The 20,949-nt window shown below is 42.7% G+C and overlaps 1 protein-coding gene and 1 long non-coding RNA gene across 8 annotated transcripts in view; one reads left to right on the top strand and one right to left on the bottom strand.

Annotated features, from left to right (window-relative positions):
* Positions 1–20,949, top strand: part of LOC128687351 (optomotor-blind protein) — a 392,076-nt gene that overhangs the window by 361,530 nt on the left and 9,597 nt on the right. For all 7 annotated transcript variants that reach the window (XM_070092606.1, XM_070092605.1, XM_070092603.1 and 4 more), the window contains 2 exons: positions 5,657–5,803; positions 10,357–10,433. In XM_070092606.1, the coding sequence (XP_069948707.1) occupies positions 5,657–5,803; positions 10,357–10,433 (224 nt within the window). The remainder of the gene's footprint in view (positions 1–5,656; positions 5,804–10,356; positions 10,434–20,949) is intronic.
* LOC128687352 (uncharacterized) overlaps positions 3,289–20,949 on the bottom strand; it is a 56,136-nt gene continuing 38,475 nt past the window's right edge. Inside the window, exon 3 of the long non-coding RNA XR_008406814.2 lies at positions 3,289–3,894. This is a non-coding gene — a long non-coding RNA (uncharacterized lncRNA). The remainder of the gene's footprint in view (positions 3,895–20,949) is intronic.

Here is a 20,949-nt window from a genome sequence, read left to right as displayed (position 1 = left end):
TACAAGCCGGGTGAGAGGGAGGAGAGGGGTGGTGCAAGTGATAGTAGTGGTGGTGGTGATGGTGGTAGCTGTGAGTCATGTTTCACGGTGTTAGCGATGGTAGTTGTGGTGGTAAGCCAGCTACTATGGTGATGGTAGTGAACTGGGAAAAGTTTTAGGTTGTAATGGTGGACTAAGAAAGAAAGCTCTTGCCTTAGTCCAGACTAGATGGGAAGAGGTGAGGATACAGGGGAGGAGGATGAGGATAGAGGGAGAAAGGGATTGTATAGGAGGGGTGTGTGCCTCCACCCCCCTCTTCTGCTCATGTAAGACTCCTTTCCCTTTCATGTCAGACCACATCCATATGGAAATCAAAAATCCTCTTTCGGGATCGAATCTTTGAAGATTCCCCCCCCCCTTTCCAGCGCCTCCTTACTTTTATCATGATATCTAAGGGAGACTGCTGTAGCCTCTTGCTCTCCCTTCCCCACCCTCTTCATCCTCTTCTCCCCTCTTATTGCTTAACTTATCTTAAATTTATTTGATCCATGGTTTTCTTCTGTATGACCAGACTTTGCATTGTGGGCACAAGAGGCCACTGTGCCTTCAGTTCTTTATTCTCAAATATCCTTTCCTGCTCTTCCTGTTTAAATAGCTGGTTAATGTCTTTTTATTTTGTCTAGCTTCGTACTGGATCTCTCTCTCTCTCTCTCTCTCTCTCTCTCTCTCTCTCTCTCTCTCTCTCTCTCTCTCTCTCTCTCTCTCTCTCTCTCTCTCTCTCTCTCTTCCTGTATCTTTCCCCTCCTCTGAAACTACATAAATATGCGCATCGTCTGTGGGATTGAGAAAGCTCGATCCTTTTTTGGGGAGTTAGTGGGTTTTCAGAGGACCGATCCGTAGTGATCTCCTGCCCTGGGGATTAATGGTATTCAATATGTAAACATGTTGCCCAGATCGGATTTTGTGCAGGTCTGGGGAGAGAGGCACGTTTCTGGTCGGAATTTTCAGCGTACCTGGGCGACTTTGACTGAGCTCTTTTTTTTCATCTCTCCTCTTACATCTGAGAGGAGACAGAAATCTAGTCTTCCTTTACGCCCCTCCTCCTCTTCCTCAGACCACCACTACCACCGCCTCCACCATCCCTCACATCTAACGGGAGAGTTTATTGTACGTTTCCCCTCTCCCTCGTATGCGTGATGCTGATGTCTGTCTGCCTTTTATGTTCAGCAGAAGCTCAGGGTGGATCACTGCGTGGTGAGACGTGTTTTGTGGCCTGGCTCACTGGTTTGGTCTGCCTCCTGGTGGGTGACCTGGCTCTCTGGTTTTGTTTGGCCTCCTGGTAGGTGACCTGGCTACCGTACTCTGGTCTGGCCTCCTAGCAAGTAGAGTTACAGTAGTTCTCTGCTGTGATCTCCTAAAGACTGTCTTGACTAAGATTCTCCGAGAGAAATCTCTGCTAGCAACCTTCACAGTATGTTGTGTAAGCATTTCTTTCCGGCTTATCCAAATTCATAAAACACATTTATTTACATTAGTGACACAATTTCAGAGATCACTTATTGCCCCTGAAATCTTTACTCTTATCGAGAACTCGTTTGGAAATGTTTATCTACATTTAGAAGTCGTAATGCCATCTGTGTTAGAAGTCTTCCCTTCGAGCGACATTGAACTGCGTATTGTGATAGACGCTTCTTTTCATTGAACTCTTCGTTTGATTTCCTCGTTTAATCTCTCGTTTTATCACCATGGGATTTTGTGATTCCCTCGTTTACTTTGGCGTTTTATCATCCACTCGCAAGGGTTTTCCCGTGTCCTATCGTCTGACCTTTTTTGTTTGTTTTTGTTACGTGCAATACTGGTGCACAACAGACAAGATGAGGAATTAGACACATGTGCAACAACTGGGTATGTTTATCAGACGACGTTTCGTCCACTCTTCGTAAATCATCTCTGTATTGAATTAATAAAGCGACGAGTCTGCAGGTATTGCACTTGTGTCTAATTTTCCTCTTCATTTTACTCATTCGTCCCCATCCACCTTCTCTTTGTTCCTCCCTAGTTTTCTCTTATCATTTTTTCCCTCTTGCTCTCTCTCCCTCATTTCCCAGCTTCGTGTTCGCTTTCTCCCTCTCTCTCTCTCCCTCCCTCCTTTCCCAGCCCTCTTTTCTCTCTCGTTCTCCCACCGTCTCTCCCTCTCATTCTTTTGCTCTCACCCTCTCTTCCCGTCCCTCCCATCTCTCTCCTTCTCCTCCCATTCCACCCCTCCTGCCTTCCCTTAAGGACCGTTTAAAGCTCCTTCAGTTTAGGTTGCAGGTCACGTAACCATCAAATTTCCACGCTATTGTGGTAGGCGCCGCTGTGGGCCAGGCCTGTTATTACTCCCTCCTGTTCTGCCTCCTTGTGCCTCTTGTTCTCCTCCCTCCCCTCCCTTCCCTTATCCTCCCTCTGCGCCTGTTCTTCCTTTTTTTTTCTTCCTCCGCTTCCCTCTACTTCGTTTCTCTCACATTACTCCTGTATTTCCATCAATGTTTAGTCCAAATGCTACTAGTGTTTATTTCGCTCTCAACCCCCTCCTCCTCCTTCTCCATCTCTTCCCCAACACCGCTGACGTGTTTCTTTTCCATTCTCTGTGTCGTCTCTCCCACCTCCAGCTGTGCTCTCCCTCCCTCTCTCCCTGTCGCATCTTCTTTCTTCTTCTATTACACGTCGTCTCGCCCATTCCTCGTTCGTATGTTTTCTTTTGTTTGTTTATCGCATCCGTCTCCAATTTCTGTTGTTGCTCTTGTTTCTGTTGTTCATGTGACTATTGTTGCTGCTTCTATTCCTCTCTCTCTCTCTCTCAAGGTTCCTCTGTGATTATGCCCTTAAGTTTGTTTAATCTTGTCTGGATGCGCTAAACCCGTAGGGGCCATGAAGGTTGAGGGCTAAAATTTTCAGCTGCAGAAAAAAAATTTCTTCGTAAATTTCCCGTAATTATATTTTAATTTTACAATTTGAAAAAAAAATTAATTTCATTTAGTAACTAGTTGATGTAATTATGATCAAGGAGTAATTTAATGTTAAGCTGTCCTCTGTAGGCCTACAGGTCCGGTAATGACGACAGGTCAGACTTCTGCGGGGGGGAGGAGGCACGTTTCGCTCTAGGCCGAGCAGAAACACTGTCCCAACAAAATCTATCTTCTGTGTTTTCCATAGATACTGACAAATAATTTAGTTATAATCAGTTATTAAGAATAATTTTAATGTAGTTATAATACTGAGCAGTAACTCACGTGGACACAAAACACAGAAGGTTAATTGATCTGTATATTGAGCATTGGCAAGTGTTTGTTAGTTACATTTTAGTTATCCATAGTTATAATTTTAAATAACTTCATTTGGAACTGTATATGATTCTCTTGATGAGACTGACAGCAAAAAGAAGGGAAAAGAACAGTGATAATAACAGCAGTAATAATATCAGTGATAACAGCAGTGATAATAACAGTAATTATAATAGTGATAACGGTGAATAACACGAAAAAAATAATTCCAAACGACAATAATTCCAGCATTTATTAGATCAATATTAACGGAACTCCGGTAATATCAGCATTACACATACACAAAAACACACACAATCGTCATTAGTATTACACACACAAATAATGCCAATATTATACAACAGTAATATTGTAATATAAACCAGTAATACCGATATTAAACACAATACCAACCACTCCCAAGAATAGGCCTGGAGCATCCCAGGGTTTAAATCTCCTTTAGCTATGAGAAAACCAGCTGTAGGACTTCGTATAAGCCAGCCATCGGCTCTTCTATCCTGTGGTGTCCTTCCGTCTATCGTAGGATGCCTTCCCGTCCACGCTCCAGTGTCCTATCCTCTATACGGGCAGGCCACACCGTCAGACACGCGTTCTGAGGATAAAATTGCTTAGGATAAGAAAACTGGGCTTAAAAAAGGCTGGGGAAAGTGAAAAAAACTTACGGCTAGATATGCCCTGACTGGCTGGGCAGAGCAAAGGATGCTGCAGGGTAGGCGTGGCCTCGTTAACTAGGGTTCTTAGGGTCAATTGGCTGCGTTGTGTGTCTTGGTCGCCGACCCGAGAGCGAGGAAGAGGGTGGGAGGGAAGGATTGACAGGGGTAAGCAGAGAGAAGTGTCAAGGAAAAGGGAAGAAAAAAGGATTGACAGGGGGGGGGGAGGGAAGGAGTAAGGAAGATTGACAGAGGGGGGGTGAGGAGGAAGAGAATTCACAGGGAGGGAGGGTGAGGAGAGAGGTTTGACAGGGGGAGAATGAAGAGATCAGTTGTATTTAGAAGCATCGTATACTTCCTCAATTTGGAATATATAAATTTCTCAGTGTATATACACAGGTGTGGTATGAACCTTGACATTAGTCTGTTTAACCTCTGTGTGTTAGAAGTGATCAAGGTCCCAGGACCAAAACGTTTTCTAATTAATATGTCCTAGTGTTTGGTTACCTGTCTTTCTAGCCTACACAAGAGTATATACATCGAGAGATGTATATACACATACAGTATACAAAGCAAGAGGTACATTTAATGTACATAAAGCAAGAGGTTTGTAGTTCTCAGACAAGAAAAATATCTTGTTTTCTTTGTAAAGACTAATACATCTCCTGTACGTACAAGCACACACAGAAACACACACACAAAGCACTTAGACGTGAGAACATAAAAATAGACAGAGCAATAGAGGCAGATAGCCACAAGAATAGATGCCAAGGTCAAGCTAATTCACGGACCCTCCCGTCAAATATAGTCAAAAAAACGCCGACCAGATAAGAAGCTTGCATACAAGCCAAAAAAAAAATTGGAAAAGATTACCGAATTAAAAAGCAAGTATTTGTGTGGGTTATACAGCGCTGTGTAGAGAACAAACACACACACAGTACTTGCTGGACAATAACAAAAAAAAAAAATGCCCAGAATCCATGAGGCACAGAGATACTGATAGGTGAAAGGAGACACGTCCCTTAACACCCATTGTACCTGTTCACCTAGCATTAAGTAGGTACCTAGGTGTTAGTTGAGTGATGTGGGGGAAACCTGAAAATGCAAAACATTAATTATGAAGACGACGCTCAAACGCAAACCCCAAGAAATTCTATTCAGAAATGACTTGGATATCAATATTTACTTCTAAAAAGATAGCAATTAAATCCCCAGTAATAACAGCAAAAACTTACAGAGCCAAACGAAATACAGGTAACCCTAAGGACGCAAAGAGGCTCTTAATTAACCGAGAGAGAAACAGAGGGCAAACTACTCGACGGGTGCCAATCCTGTACAGTAGCAGTGTTCCCATTGAGAGCCATCAGTGCCAAGTGCCATCCCCACACTCACCACTAAAGTGAGTGACCAGACAAACTCCAGTAGCTGCTGCTACACTCACGCACTCTCTCTTCTAACCTTCAATGGAATAATATTTATCTTTTGACGGCAGCTATTACTAAAAAGATTTGTCTGTACGTGTGTGTGTGTGTGTGAGAATATAAAATAATACGAGTAAAAATAGAAATAAGTTTAGCCATTTTTTTTCTCATTTTGTGCATACATATTTATATATTTACCATTATTTTCATTTGCCTGTTCTGTTTTTCTTAAATTCTCTCTCTTTGGACAACTTTCTTGATTATTTCGTTTACTTCTTTGCAGACGATCTTGAACTCAATGCACAAGTACCAGCCGAGGTTCCATCTAGTGAGGGCCAACGACATCCTGAAGCTGCCCTACTCCACCTTCCGAACGTACGTCTTCAAGGAAACGGAGTTCCTCGCCGTCACCGCCTACCAGAACGAGAAGGTGAGTAATGTGTGGGCTCAGTCGCACGTCTCCTGTGTAGTTGGTGTTTCTGGGGAGCATTGCCCCCGGGGCACGGTCTCAGGCGACACGTCTTGGGTGCCGGGAGTGGCTCAGGTCGTGATGATAGTGGCGAGATGTAGTGGAGACTGTTGGTTACTGACAGTTTATAATGACTGGTGATATAGTCACATGCTGAGTGATATGCGTGGGTGGACATTAAGGGTGTGGGGAAGACAGTGTGGGTGAGACAGTGATGGATGGAAACTGTGAGTGTGGAGGTGTGTGGGAGACAGTGGTGGGTGGATATAGGGGGTGACGAGGGCGGGAGTGCTGGTTGGGAGAGGTATGGACAGAGATAAGAATCAAATTAAGCGCTAAACCCGAAAGGATCATACAGTAGTATGGGTGAAGATGCGGTGATGAGGGCGGGGTGGTGGTGGTGATGAGGGCGGGTTGGTGGTAATGACGGAGGCGTCAATCAAGGCTGCCGACTCACGCTGGCCTGCTGACACTTGCCCGAAATGATCACCGCTGTTTTCTCCGTCCTTCTCTCCTGATCCTTGCCTATTTTTTTTTTTTTTTTTTTCAAAATTTCCCTCTCTACCAACACAGAATCCTCCGAAGTTCTTCTCCCCCTCATCCCCTCCGGAAAACACCATTTCAACACCGCTCAGACTACGAAATTCTCGAATAAATTTTAAACCAGGATAAAAATACAGCCATGGCAGGGACAAAGTCGGAGCCGCGTACATGGATACGGATGAAGGAGCAGTGTTGACACATGTCACTGGCGGGACTAGGGAGGTCGACCCCTAATGTTATGATTCAATTACTCTCCCGTGGATGATATTTTATAGTCATTTCATCATCTTTATTCTCGCTGAATTTTAAGTAAGAGTGATTGTGGGAGAGATAGAGAGAGAGGGAGGGAGAACAACACTAACCTTCCCTCGTCCCGGCTCCCTCACGCTCTCTCCATTCGTAATTCTTGTTTTGATTATTTTAAACTTTGCTCGGGTGGACTTTAGAAACGAAAATTTTTTGCCTATGTGACTTTTTTTTTAGCAGGGTTTAACACCGTGTAGGGTGACTGCAGGGTTGAACACAGGCAGAGGCAACTGAAACCTGTGGCTAGGTGAACATTAGTAAGGTTCAACACTGTGCAGGGGCAGGCGAAAGTTTTTACTTATGTGGCCAGTAACAGGACTGAACACCTTGTAGGAGTAGATGAACCTTTCGCCAGAATAATAATAGCAAGTTTGAACACTGCAGATGAACAGTGAACCCTTGAACTATGGAGGTTCCCCAGCATCCATCCACGATAACAAATGTATAGGCATATAGAAGAGGGAATATGGAAGAAGGGAAATGGGAGAGGGAGAAGCAGGAAATATGAAACAGAGCGAGAGATGACATGTAAATTCACTGATATGAGCAAGGAAACTCGCCCTTCTCTCAACAAGAGTACAACAAAAACAGAGGCGCATCTCCACTGGTGTTCTGAGAGGAGCGACCGACCGATATTTGCATGTTATCACGTCCAACTTGACACACCACAACAAAGATCTTCCAAAGCTGACATTTTTATATATCGATGAATATAAATTTGACCCCCCTACATCCCGTCTCTATCATTCTCTTTATATACCTTCCCTTTCTCTCCTATTTCCTGTAATCAGTTAGGCTTTCAATTCAACCAGCATCTGACTGTAATAGCAGTGATACACATTCGTCAGGAATTAAAGTTAGCTGGTGTCAGAAATTTGATCACGCAGAACCGTGGAACATAGTGGCACTATAAGAGGGCCATAGGATGTGGCGGCACAATAACAGGACCATTACAAGTGATGACATAACAAGAGAGACTGTAACCATGGGATGCTGCAGTTCGGTGGGTTATTTGAACTTAGATGTCTGAGCACTTACAGCAAGACAACTGTTGAAGGAATCATGGTTAATGTGTTTCTTTTATATATATATATTTGGGGGAGGGGAAGGGGTCATCCTGCCTCAATGGGAGACTGCCAGTATGTTATAAAAAAAAAAACATTAGATAGACTGAAACCCGGAAATAGATAGCATCATGCAGAGTCTGTTATATTTAGAGATCATTAGGAGTGTTTACTCATTACTTTGAAACATATACCGTTTCTAACATTATCAAGTTTACACTTATCACTTTCAACTTGCTACTGTCATATTCCATAAGTCATATTCACCATCTGGAATTTCAGGTGGGCTTTAAAGCCCACCTGAAGTGGCCAGCTCACTTAAAACCATCATTACCCCTCTCACTCTTTATCCATAACCTTAGATTAGGTTAGGTAAGGTTCGTCAGGAAACATAAGTGTTTCCTGACACGGATCTTAGTCATATGATGACTAAGATGCTTTTGGGCAACTGACCTATAGCCTATTCACTGCTTTATCCTAACTCACTCCTAACAACAAATAATAGCACGATACAAGTTAAAGTATTCGAAGTCATATATCGACCCTCCACAATCCATATTCGCTCCGTGCCACTATGAGTATCAGCACATTTAGATGAAAGGAAAAATATAGCCATTATTTTTGTCGAAAGAGATGCTGGGTGAGTGGCACCCTGTTTTCCTGACATGTTCCATCACACAGGATGCATTACATAGCGTTGAAATCTGTCAGCCTGAGCCAAGTAGGGCAATGAGGATATCGTCATGTATTCCATGAAAGGTTCATCAGCTACGACAGCCTCCAGGATTTCGTTCCAGGAGACGTTGGAATTTCCATTACTCGGGAATATCTTTCAAGATAATCAGCATCGGAGGGCCGAGGGAATAGCACAAGATGTGGTGATGACATGTTTATCAGCAGAAAAGAGTAAGTCTTGTAGCATGACACGATGTTTTTTAATTTAACAAAATTGGATACACCAGCAGTGTGCTGCAACCCTAATTCCTATGACTATTTTATAGAAGGAACAAAAGCCAATTATATTTCCCCGTCATATTCCATTACGCAGGATGGGGCTCATATATCGCGTTGATGTGTGTCAGCCAGAGCTAAGAGACTTCATCAGAGCAATGAGGATCTGGTCAAGTGTTCCATGAAGAGTTCATCAGATACGACAGCTTCATATGTTTCGTTCCAGCATAGCTGGAGTTACTGTCATTTGGGAATGACCATCTCTCTGGATAGCTTATCCCAAGAATGACACCAAACTAATCCTGGTAAGGGACACCCAGTACTTCCCCACCATAGTGTGGTGGGAAAGTACACGGTGGTCCTTCTGGAGGTACTCCTCCTTCAGGCATCGTCAAGAAGTACTGTCAAGTAAAACAAGGAAATATGCATTTGCTTTGAGCAGCCTCGTCCTCCCATCTTAATGAGCGTAAAGCTTCGTGGTGTCCTGTGACTTGATAGGCAACTCACTCGCTTCACACACCGGCATGGGCGAAAATGTTGGGCATGTTTCCTTACGCCTGCTGTCCCTCGTCACATAAAAGTAAGTAGGTACTTGGGTGTTAGTCGACTGGTGTGGATGGCATCCTGGGGGACAAGATTGAAGGACCACAGTGAAAATAAGACAAACATTCCTCAATGACACACCAACTTTCTAGGGTTATCCTGGGTGGCTAACCATTCTGGTTAAAAATCCTAACAAATATTATCTTAATTAACAATAATGTCCTGCCCGCTGCCACACATTCCCCTTCCCTTCATTTTTTTTTATTATTGTTGAATAAAGCGACTCGAATTTAGAAGAATGTTAGTTAAATTAAACTTAACCTCAGTTAAGCCTTATTCATGTGGGTCAGTTTTTTATAAGTTTAGAAATTAAAATAAACGCATTAGACTTATAAACTGAGATCGTCGTGATCTCAGTTTCTCCACTGCTCACCATCACAGTCTATTTTCCACTCATCTCTAAGTCTCTTCTGAGAGTTTCTTAGTTCTCCATCTTCTTTCTCTGCTCCTGGACGCTCGTGACTCCGTACACCTCGTCATCTCTTTCCTCAGCAACATGCCAATTAGCTCCATTATTTCTCTAAGTCGTTGGAAGTGTGGGGGTAAAATCTATTATCTGTGCTCCAGCGGCTGCCTTCCTCACCGGAGAGGTGTAATGGTTTCCAAATATTGGTGTGGATAATGGCGAGAAACTCTGGAGATCTGGGGTTTTTAGTTACTCCAAATTGGCGACGATTCTTGAAAAGTTTGTCAAGTTCTCGTAAAATTATTAACATCTGTTAAGTAATCTGACGTTTTCCTTTTTTAAGGGCATTTTTGTTATTTGTGTAATATAAATAATATATATATATATATATATATATATATATATATATATATATATATATATATAATTAATGTTGTTGTTGTTAATGTTAGTAGTAATTCTGGTAAAATTAGTTAAATATTTTCGAATTGTTCTTCAAAAATGACTCAGACACGCACGCACACATGCAGGCGCGCGCACACAAACACACACACAAAGACAGGAGCTAGAGCTCTCTAGCCCCTCACATCCATGTTAACCAAAGTGACTCGCCTAATTCTCTCCTTGTTCTCCCTGGCTAGATCACCCAACTCAAGATCGACAACAACCCCTTCGCCAAGGGCTTCCGGGACACTGGCGCAGGAAAGAGAGAGAAGAAGTAAGTATTTCTTGAGCATGTAACACAGCTATTCTAAGATCTCAACACTGTACGAGGAGAGAGAGGCAAATGTTACACTGATTCCTGGGTCTGCGTAAAACCCGCAAGGGCGTTACTGCACCTGGGGAATGGGAGAGTGATCAGGTTTGATTCAGGGGACGCCCAAATTCATTGGATCAAGAGCCGTTCACCGGCATCAAGGAGCCTCCTATATGTATGCATGTATATATGTCGTGCCGAATAAATAAAACTGGTCAGTTAGTAAGAACTCATTTAATATTAAGTCCTTTCTAAAATTTTCTCTTATATATTTTTTTCATGTGTGTTAATGTAAAAATTAATAATTTTGTACCGAAAAAAAATTAGAAAACTTACCTAACGTTATTATAACAAGCGCAATATAATTTAGCCTAATCCAACTAAATATATTTTAGACAAGTTTACAATAATTTAATAAACAATCACAATAAAATATTTTTTCGTTAGGTCCAGAATGATTTTTGCTAAATTATTGCATACACAAATTTTCGTTTGCCTTATTCGGCAAGAAGAGCGTTGCTATTTAAGCCAAAATCGTAAGTTTTACCTATTCGCCACGACATTATACACACACACACACACACACACACTTCACAAGAATTTAAGTTAATAGTTAGTAATTATACTTTTTCAGTATGGAAATTGACACAGTTATTATTTCGAACCTTGAATAATATGCATATACAAACATATTTTATTTTAATCAGATTTTTTTTCGTTCTGTTGAGCTTAGCATAACACAAATTAATTACGACACTAACACGATGTTCTTCAGTTGAGATATATCACGATATGACGCACACAGGAAAAAAATATATATGTGCCGATGATACATATGTAAATGAGTTGTTGGAATATATTTCTGCCATATCACTGCGTACATTTTCCCGCTGTGTCAGCAGCATCCAAAGTTTGCCGGAGACAAAACTGTAATTAAACATAACTAATTCATATTGGTAATTAGTGTGGGCACAAAAAATGAGTGTGTATTAAATAATATGCAGGATGAGCATAATTATTCCACTGGCGTGTATATTACACCGTAAAACGCTCACTCGTTAGTTAGCTCAGCTCACCTGCCAGCTCACTCGCTTATCAGACTGCTCACTAATTTGTCAGCTCACTCACTAATTCGCCAGTTCACCCGGCCATTCGTTCACAGTGCTGTTTAGTATCGCCTCGATGGATATAAACAAAGTGTTCTCAAGGACTGGGGAAACTAATCACGCAAATGAGCCTGAGAGAGAAAGATGCAAGAAGCGCATCTTTTCTTCTGTTGGCATCTTGAGTAGCAAATCCTTGGAAGTACCGGGAGAAGCAGTAGTGACGGTAAAGTCTCTCAATATGTTAATTCCTCAGGCGCACGCAAGCGAGCACGCTCGCGTTGGTTTTGCGGGCCATCTGGAGAGTGTGAAAAAGCTGTGAGGCGTTCATTGAGAAGTATTCACCCGTAAGTCGGCAATTCTTTATGCAAATTTTTCAAAGAGCTTCTGAGGGACTGACATGTGGGCCACTGAGCCTTCTTAAAGTCTTGAAATGGTACATTTCAAGGGGTTAATTTGTGATATAATGGGCTTAAGGGAAAAGGAAGCGGGAGGAGTTGCAATGGGGTATGTATTCTTAAGGAAAAAAGTAAGAGGAAAACAAGAAAGGAAGTATAAGGGGTGACAGGAGAGGAGTACAATCGAGTACATGGCCGGGAAATGACATAAGGAAAAATGATCTGTAAGTTTCGAACTCGAGAGACCCTCTTCAGATCTCAGAACGGGTGGGGATCGAACCTATGTTAAGCGAGTCTTAAAACTCGCAGGCCAGTGTGTTAGCCACTGGACCAGGCCAGTCTAATAAAATTCGTCCAACTAGATATATTTCCATACACTACAGAACCTTAGCATGGTGTCCCCTGGGACCACAAATTCAGCTTTTTTTTTTTTTACAGATGAATCTCACGCCTGCTGACGAGGGTCTCAGTGCCCGCAACTTCATGTCATTTCTACTCAGCTTTTCATCTCCCGTTTGTCTTGGGGTTTACCTGCTAGACAATACCTGGAGTATACCTGGAGAGGGTTTCGGGGGGTCAACGCCCCCCCCCGGCCCGTTCTGTGACCAGGCCAATGAGGGGTAATGAAAGGCACTTTCAGCAGGGAAATCCCTTATTATACAACGTTTCGTCCAAAGTAGTGCTTTATCATGCTACGTTTCATCTACTGTCGAATTTTAATATACGACATTTCATCCACATTACTGCTTTATGAAGAACTTGGTAAAGCTTCCTAAAGTATTTTTGACTGACCACCTGGGGATTTACCTGCTGACTGGGCAGTGTTTGTGACACTTGCAACACAAGGGCACACGAGTACCCTCGCATAATTGTGGTAGCCTGGAGCAAGTTGTAGCTCCAGGCTACATGCACTAATTTCGTAAAAATCATTCTGAACTTAACGAAAAAAAATATAATTCATTGTATTTATTACTAAATTATTGTAAGCTTATCTAAAATATATTGGATTAGGCTCAATTAAATTTCGCTTGTTATAATAAGTTTTCTAAGGTTCTTTTGGTACAAAATTATTTATTTTTACATTAACATAAATGAAAAAAAAATATTTTTAAACGTATAAGAAATTTTTTTAGAAAGGACTAATTTTAAATGAGTTCTTGATAATTGAACAATTTAGGCTATTCGGCACGACATATATATTGAATGACCTGATGAGAATGGAGGAGAGAATAAGCAATCTTGATGCCCATGATGCTCTGTATCTCCTCATAAGGTGCCTTACTATTCCAAGACTCACTTCCTCAGGTGTGCACCCTCTTTTGACAACCCAACACTCGACGAATATGACGCACACCTGAGGTCAACCCTTAAGAAGGCACTGAACCTGTCACTAGAGGATCAGCAATGGGATCAGGCAACCCTCCCAGTGCGACTGGGAGGTATAGGGGTGCGCAAAGCAACGCATGTTGCTTTACCTGCTTTTCTCTCTTCATGTTTGGCTTCCAGTGCTTTAGTCAAGAAGATTGTTCCCGAACGCTTGAGAGACATGGTAGGAGCTCAAGACCCCAGGTTTACTGAAGCAGCGATTCGGTGGGACACCCTTACAGATTCCTCCAGTAGACTAGGTCCTCCCAAAGAACACAAACAGTCCCACTGGGACAAACCGATCATGGAAAAAATCGCCAACACAATGCTCTCCAACGCCTCAGTAAAGGACAAAGCTCGTCTCCTGGCAGTGAAGGCACCACACTCAGGAGATTTCCTGTTTGTTGTTCCCAATTCCTCCTTGGGCACTCGACTAGACCCACAGGCCTTTCGGATTGGTGTTGCTCTTCGCCTAGCCGCCCCCATCCTCACCGAACATAGGTGTATTTGCGGCAGGGCGACAGCTGATCAATTCGGACTTCATGGTCTCGTGTGTCACACAGCAGAAGGGAAGCATGCCAGGCATGAGGAGGTCAGTGATATCGTAAAGAGAAGCCTCGCCACAGCCCGTTGCCCAGCTCAACGGGAACCCCAAGTGCAGAGGTCTGACGGAAGTCTAAAGCGTCCTGATGGAGCCACTATGCTACCTTGGAAGGATGGAAAGCAGATTGCCTGGGACTACACATGTGCCGCCACAATGGCAGACACCTACTTGCCATACTCCGTAGTGGAAGGGGGTGGAGCTGCCAGCCACAGGGAGACTCAGAAGATCCTCAAATATGAAGACCTTCCCCCTTGCTATAACTTCATCCCAATAGGGTCAGAGACCCTTGGAGCATGGGGCAAGTGTGCTCTAAAGTTCCTAATAGAGCTGGGTGAAAAGCTCATCATAGAAACAAAGGACCACAGGGCGACCAGCTTCCTCTTCCAGAGACTCAGTGTTGCGATCCAGAGAGGAAATGCCTGCAGCATTCTGGGCACGCGGCCCACCGCCGGGGAGCTGGACGAAGTATTCGAGATGTAGCTCTGAGTTACCTATGTTGTTTTACTTTGTATCGTAGTTTTGTGAATGTTCTGTCAATGTATTTTGTCTTTAAATAAAATATATATATATATATATATATATATATATATATATATATATAATATAGGGGGTGGTAGGAGAAAATTCTCAAACAGCTTCAGGGAGAATATTGAGTTTTCCCTGAGGATGAGGGTCCCTATAACAGTTCTAGAGGTGGTACCTCCCTATATATATATATATATATATATATATATATATATATATATATATATATATATATATATATATATATATATATATATATATATATATATATATATATATATACACACATACACATTTGGATCCGTGCTTCGAGTTCGCCTCTGTCAGTTTCCCCTCGCTGAATAAATTCATCCCTAAGTCATTTTAATTCCTTGAAGTGTTCAATTTCCTGCTGTGTTCCCTCGTGGTGATCCCTTCCTTTGTCCTGTCCATCTTCGGTTCCCGGAGTGTCTTAGATTAGATTTTGTCACCGAAGCAGTTTATTGTGCACTCCGTAACCATCCTGTGCACGGTAGCGCAAGAGTATTGGGATAAAATGAAAAGGCCTAGGAACTAGGCCCCAAAAGGTTAACAGGAGTATCTGCGTATTTATATCTACACTCCGTCTTATCTTTTGCCAGCCAATTTAGGATATTTAATGTGTCCGCTGTCTTATTTTCATTAACAAGAAAAAGAGTTAGAATCTACGCAAAAATAAGATCAAGAAATCAGGATAAAGTAGACGATGTATAAAGTTCTCAGAGAGATTTTTTTTTTCCATTTAAATTAATTATAATTTATGGATGACCTGTGGGAGGGGGGGGGTAAAGGGCTTTAACAATACCATTCACATTGTACATTTTTTGAAAGTTTTCTTCTTAGTTATATTTTTTTTAAATAATCTAAAGACTAAAGCTAAGAAAACAAAAATAGGAAAATTTGTATTAATGTTGGTAGAATTACCGACAATATGTTAAGTAAGAGGCTCCTTAAGAGCGAAACGTTGCCACGATGAAATGTCGCATTAGTTGCACTCGTGTCCTTTTAACAAGAAAATCTCTCTTGGAGAAGGGGGAAAAAAACATAAACCAAACAGATAAACAAAAACTTCCCTAATACAAACAGCCACAATCACAACACGACAAGAAAACTTCATCACCCCCTTGAGGGTGCTGACAACACTCCCTTCCCTCCCTCCTTCATGCTACAAGTATAACTCCATTGAGAGAGGCTAAAAATATGGTCAAAGTATGTTAATAGTGGTCCTTTGAGGGTTTGAGGAGAGAGCGACCATTGTGGTCCGCCAGTGGCTGGTCGGAGCCCCGTGGTGGTGGCATTGTGCCTCCACCCCCAACACTCTGAATTAAGGGATTACCATTAGTTACTACAGCACTAGCGGCATCACCAAACCCTTTGTGGTTTATGCCATCACCACGCCTTGCCTGCCGCCTAGCCTGTCCCTCCAGTACTGCCCCACTAACATCACTTCATTATAACGCCGTAGCGTAGCGGGTGTAGGCATTTACCTGTTTGTATTCACCCAGTTGTGTCAACTGTGTTGAGTTCCAGCTCTTGGGGCCTCGTTTTTCATCTTTGTTAACCGGTGTTGACGCCGTTTTTTTTTTTTTGGGGGGGGGGGGGTACTGTCATATCAACCTTCGATTCATGTACTGAGGTGACATCCAGTATAATAACGCCTTTCATTTGCTCACTTCTCTACAACTAAAATATTTTCCATGTTCCTGTAGTTCGTTTAAGTTCCTGGCTAACACTTCGGTTTCTCCTGCTTCCTTCCATCTTAAATAACATTCCACTACCAGCATTGTCTATGTCCCTTTTTGGGGGCCTAGTTCCATAGGCCTTTTGTGTATCCTTATCTCTAAGCATCTAGTGAGTTGTGACAGTGTCTGCTCTGCGTCTCCAGTGTTCCTGAGTGATTCTTTGTATCCAAATTTCATGTCATGCATCCCAGGGTTCATCAACACGCCTCAAGTATCCCCTGAAGCATGGAAAGTGAGTAACACCCGTGTCGTATGTAACACTGGTAAGGGTATCAACATGGTTTACAAATACGAACAACTAATTTAGACACCTGAAGTAAGCTACATACCTGAGTTTGAATAAAGTACGAAGGTTCGCAACCAGACTGGTACTGGAAGTGAGAAATACCAATCATGAAGTGTCAGTGATACAGTACTTGTGGGCCTCTGTCCATTACTCTAATGTCACGAGATGTTGGAAAGTTCAGAGAGGGTGAACTGCTTGTCATGGGAAGGATGAGAGCGAGGGACACAGTTGGAAACTACAGAGCAAGACGCGTCACCAGCGTCAGGAATGACTGTTATGGAGTCAGAGTAGCGAAGTGAAACTGAGTATCGATGAAGTGGAACCTGAAATATTTCACAGTTACGATAGAGATGAATCACGTCAGCCAACAGGGTTATACGCAGCTATTCACGGAGATACGTAACTCTATCCCTGCAACCACATATAGGCGAGTACACACGGTCTGGTGTCTATTGACGAAGGTCCTTGGCAAATGGTAACTAATACAAATCATGAAAGAAGGCTGGGAATAGTACACTTGGAAGAACAGGCGAGGGAGCAGGGAAGGTACCGGAATAACTTTAAATTCACAAGAGGTTACAAGAATACTCAGCTAACGGAAACGCGAGTTGTAATTCAACCACTGCAAATACCCAGCATCCAGTACCCTATATCCAATACCCAGACAGCGTGAGCTATCAGCTATCACAGCTGCACATCCACCACACCTCTCACCACAAAGTTCAGTAAGCAAAACTATGTTGTGACGACTGTTGTTACTCTGTGACGCCCCTACACGTCACACGCAGCACTCACGCCACACACACACACACTGAGGGGAAAGGGGAGAAAGTAGGGGTGAAATGGTTGGGGGAAAGAAAGAGGGGGGAAAGGGATGCAATGAGTAGTCACTGGGGTGTGACTTGACTTACAGGGCCAGTGTTCGTTCCCACGATTATTTGTATATATATAATATATATATAATATATATATAATTAATATATATATATATATATATATATATATATATATATATATATATATATATATATAAACTTGTTTTCATTCTGACTTCTTTCATTCGTGGATTCTATCATTCTTCGACCTTTGCTTTGTCTTAATTCTTTTTAGTTTTCAGGTTTCGTTTCTTCTATATTGTTTTTTCTTTTGTCTTGACCCTTTTAGTTTATCCTTATTCCCTTAGTTTGCCCTTATATCTTTAAGTTCATATTTTGTCTCTTATTTTATCCTATACTATCTTGCTTGTTCTCTTTAGCTGCACCCTAGACGATAGTGACTGGCTCTTCATCCATGGAACTGGGGCTGTTGATCCTCTCCTTCCTCAGATGAAAACTGATTACTATCTTCCTCCATTCCCATTCATTCCCCAGGTTCTATACAACTCTCTACATGCGTAAAGGTTCGTATAGAACCTCTACGCATGGATTTTATGGAATTTGGTTGAACCGTTCTTCGTGCTGAGTGTGCCGTCTTTGGTTGTATGACCGCTTGTAGCATCTCACCGCTGGTGGCTTCCCCACCGCTTGTAGCATCCCACCGCTTGTAGTTTTCCGCACCATTAGTAGGTTCCCCACGAATTGTAATGGCTTCCATCCCTTAATGACATCCTTATATCTTCCTTAACAAAACGATGAAATCGCTACAACTACACTGAAGTCACCATTGGTGTATTAGTTCACGGCACGCTCACCTCACTGTTCAAACTACCCATAACAGTCTAACATCATCCCTAATATAACTAATATTCTGGCATCACTAGTATAAAAGCTGACAATCAGACATCACTAGCATAATAACTGCTAACCTGGGATCACTAGTATAGCTGCTAGTCTTCTGACATCACCAGTACTTCCTAACCCTTCTCTGGAAAATTGGCTTTGTGGCCGCAATCGATCGTGTTCGAAATTTTCGGGTCCATTTAATTTCATTCTCAGTGATTCCCAGGGGATGTGTGATGTAAAAAATGATATATGAGCCATGTTGGACGTGAATGGGTTGTCAACACTCGAATAACGTACAGTGTGTGTGTGTGTGATCACCTATATGTGGTTTAAGGGGTCGATTCATAGCTCCTGGCTTCGTGTGTTTTTTACGTATTGAGGATGGGTCACATCTCCACAAGGAAACCAAAACATTGTCATGTTAAGTAGTACCCTAAAGTGAGGTGGGCCACTAGACCCACCAGGGCCACTAACCCCCCACCAGAGTCACTAACCCCCGCCAGGCTGTTTTGCTGTAATCCCCTTCAGCCTGCCAGCACAGCAAGGGGATTTAAGCAGGGTAGATTTATTCACATCTTGCCTAGATTTACGGATTATGAATGCCAGCTTAGAGGTATTGTTGGCTTTATGAGAAAAACAACGGGAGTTGATCAAGTTTGATCCACGGAAAGGGAAAGTAGTTCCAAATATTTGGATGAAGAGCCCTGGAGCAGCATCGAAGGGTAAATATATTAGTTACAATTATCATATTTGTTTAATGAGAGTTAGCTTAGTTAAATTAACCGCACTCTGAGACGTGTTTAATTTAGCAAGATGGATCTTTACACTCTCCTGGGACGTTTATTTCTTCATTAAGATGTCTTGGTGGGCTCCTTGGCACCTTGACATCCCTGATTTGGAGTGCTGGCGTCTCCTGAGACAGGCACATCAAGCAAAGGTCTACATTCTTGTGTCGTGTTGACACATTCATGTTGCCTTCCTTCAAGGCTGGTGGTGCCATGATGCTCAGCTCTTGATTTAAGGAACTGGAACTATCCTTTCTTGGAATAAACCTGAATGCATCCCGTTCCTTGGACGGTGTGTATAACCATTACGGGCTTAGCACTTCTCTTGTAAATAATGGTAATGTTCTCCATTTAAGAGCATGGTTTGTGTTGGTAGACATGTGCTGACTATCAATAGGGAGGGAGTCCAGGGGTGACCTAACCTGTGGTTGACTATAGGAAAGGATGGCGGGGGTGACCTAACCTGTGGTTTGCTGTACATCACTCAAACACTGTAGCGCAAGCACTTCCCAGCGTCAACACAGGTTACACCCTCCACTGGAGACAAAGTGTTGTAATACTTGAGGTGGCGGCGGGTGACGAGATAGATGGAGTGGGGGGTCAGAAGGTAGGTAGAGGCAAAAAAGGAGTGAGGAGGAAAGTAGGTAAGAGGAAATGAAGGGAGGGGGGGGGCAAGGTAATAAAGCAGGTAGTGGAAGAGGAAGAGGGGGAGGAGGAGGCTGTCGCTGCTGTTTTCCTGACATTTTACAGATGAAGTGGAACTCGTGTCGCCAGCTCAGAGGTGTAATTTTAGGCAGAAAATTGTGAGGTGTGATCTGTGGCAATTGTTGAGCTCCGGCGTGGTAAGTGTTAGTGCTGTCCAGACGTAAGTTGAGCGTGTAAGTTTCCAGGAAGGTTAGCGTGTAAATAGTAATGTCCTGAAGACAGACACACACTCTCTAGGAGGAATTGACAAGGTAGATAGGGCAACAAGGTGTCACAGCTGGAACCTGAAAACTCAGATGAGTCACAGGGATGTTAGGAAGTACTGCTTCATTCATAGAGTTGTCAGGAAGTGGAAACAGCCTGGAGAGTTATGTAGTGGAGCATGATTCATACATAGGTCCACACTCCCTCATGCAGCAGGGAGTGGACCTAGATAAGAACACACACACACACACGTGCTGTAGGCTAAATTAAGTACAAAGGTTGCAGAGGAAGATTTAAGGAGTTTATTACGTGGGAGGAGAAGATAGGAGGGAGGAGAAAGAGGGACAGAGGAAGGATCCAGGGAGGTAGTGTCAATCTGATGACGTCTTACAAGTGAAATTAGGCGATGTTTCCTCTGAGACAGTTGTGATTTACCTTTCACCCCTTCCCAATACAAAATCCCCATAATCCCTCTCTCGTTCTTCACTAGTAAAAAAAAATCATTCAACATTCTCATTATTTTAATAGGGAAGCACTAAACCCAGAGGGAAGGGAAGGTAACCACGTTTAATCTGAGGAAGGGAGGGGTGGTTCCAGTTCCTCGGACCAAAAGCCCTTCACTGGCATTAAGGCAATCCTTGGAAAGGTCACCCTCCTCCCGTCCATCGCAGGCTCATTAGAGTCCCACTAGTGGGAGGAACTAGTGGGACTCTTCACCACCATCAGGGCACTGCTCTCTGAAGGATACATCTGGAATAGGCTCTCTGGTTAGGTATTTGTTTTTTCAAATTTGTTCGTCTGGAATGAAGTGACCAAACTGGTGCACACACAACAACAAGAATGCAAATTCATCATATCTGAGACTGAATACAAGTCATTCATTTGTCTGTTAACTAATTTTTACAGCACTTGTAATTTTTTTAATGTACAGTACATATTATTTCTGATCTGTAAACAATCTCCCAGATGAAATCATCTGCGTGTCGATTTTTGCAGATGATGCTAGCATTTCTTAACACAA

This window comes from Cherax quadricarinatus, chromosome 40 (genome assembly GCF_038502225.1).
Source record: "Cherax quadricarinatus isolate ZL_2023a chromosome 40, ASM3850222v1, whole genome shotgun sequence".
In the NCBI taxonomy this organism is placed as follows: domain Eukaryota; kingdom Metazoa; phylum Arthropoda; class Malacostraca; order Decapoda; family Parastacidae; genus Cherax; species Cherax quadricarinatus.
This window is presented reverse-complemented; position numbering and strand designations above follow the sequence as displayed.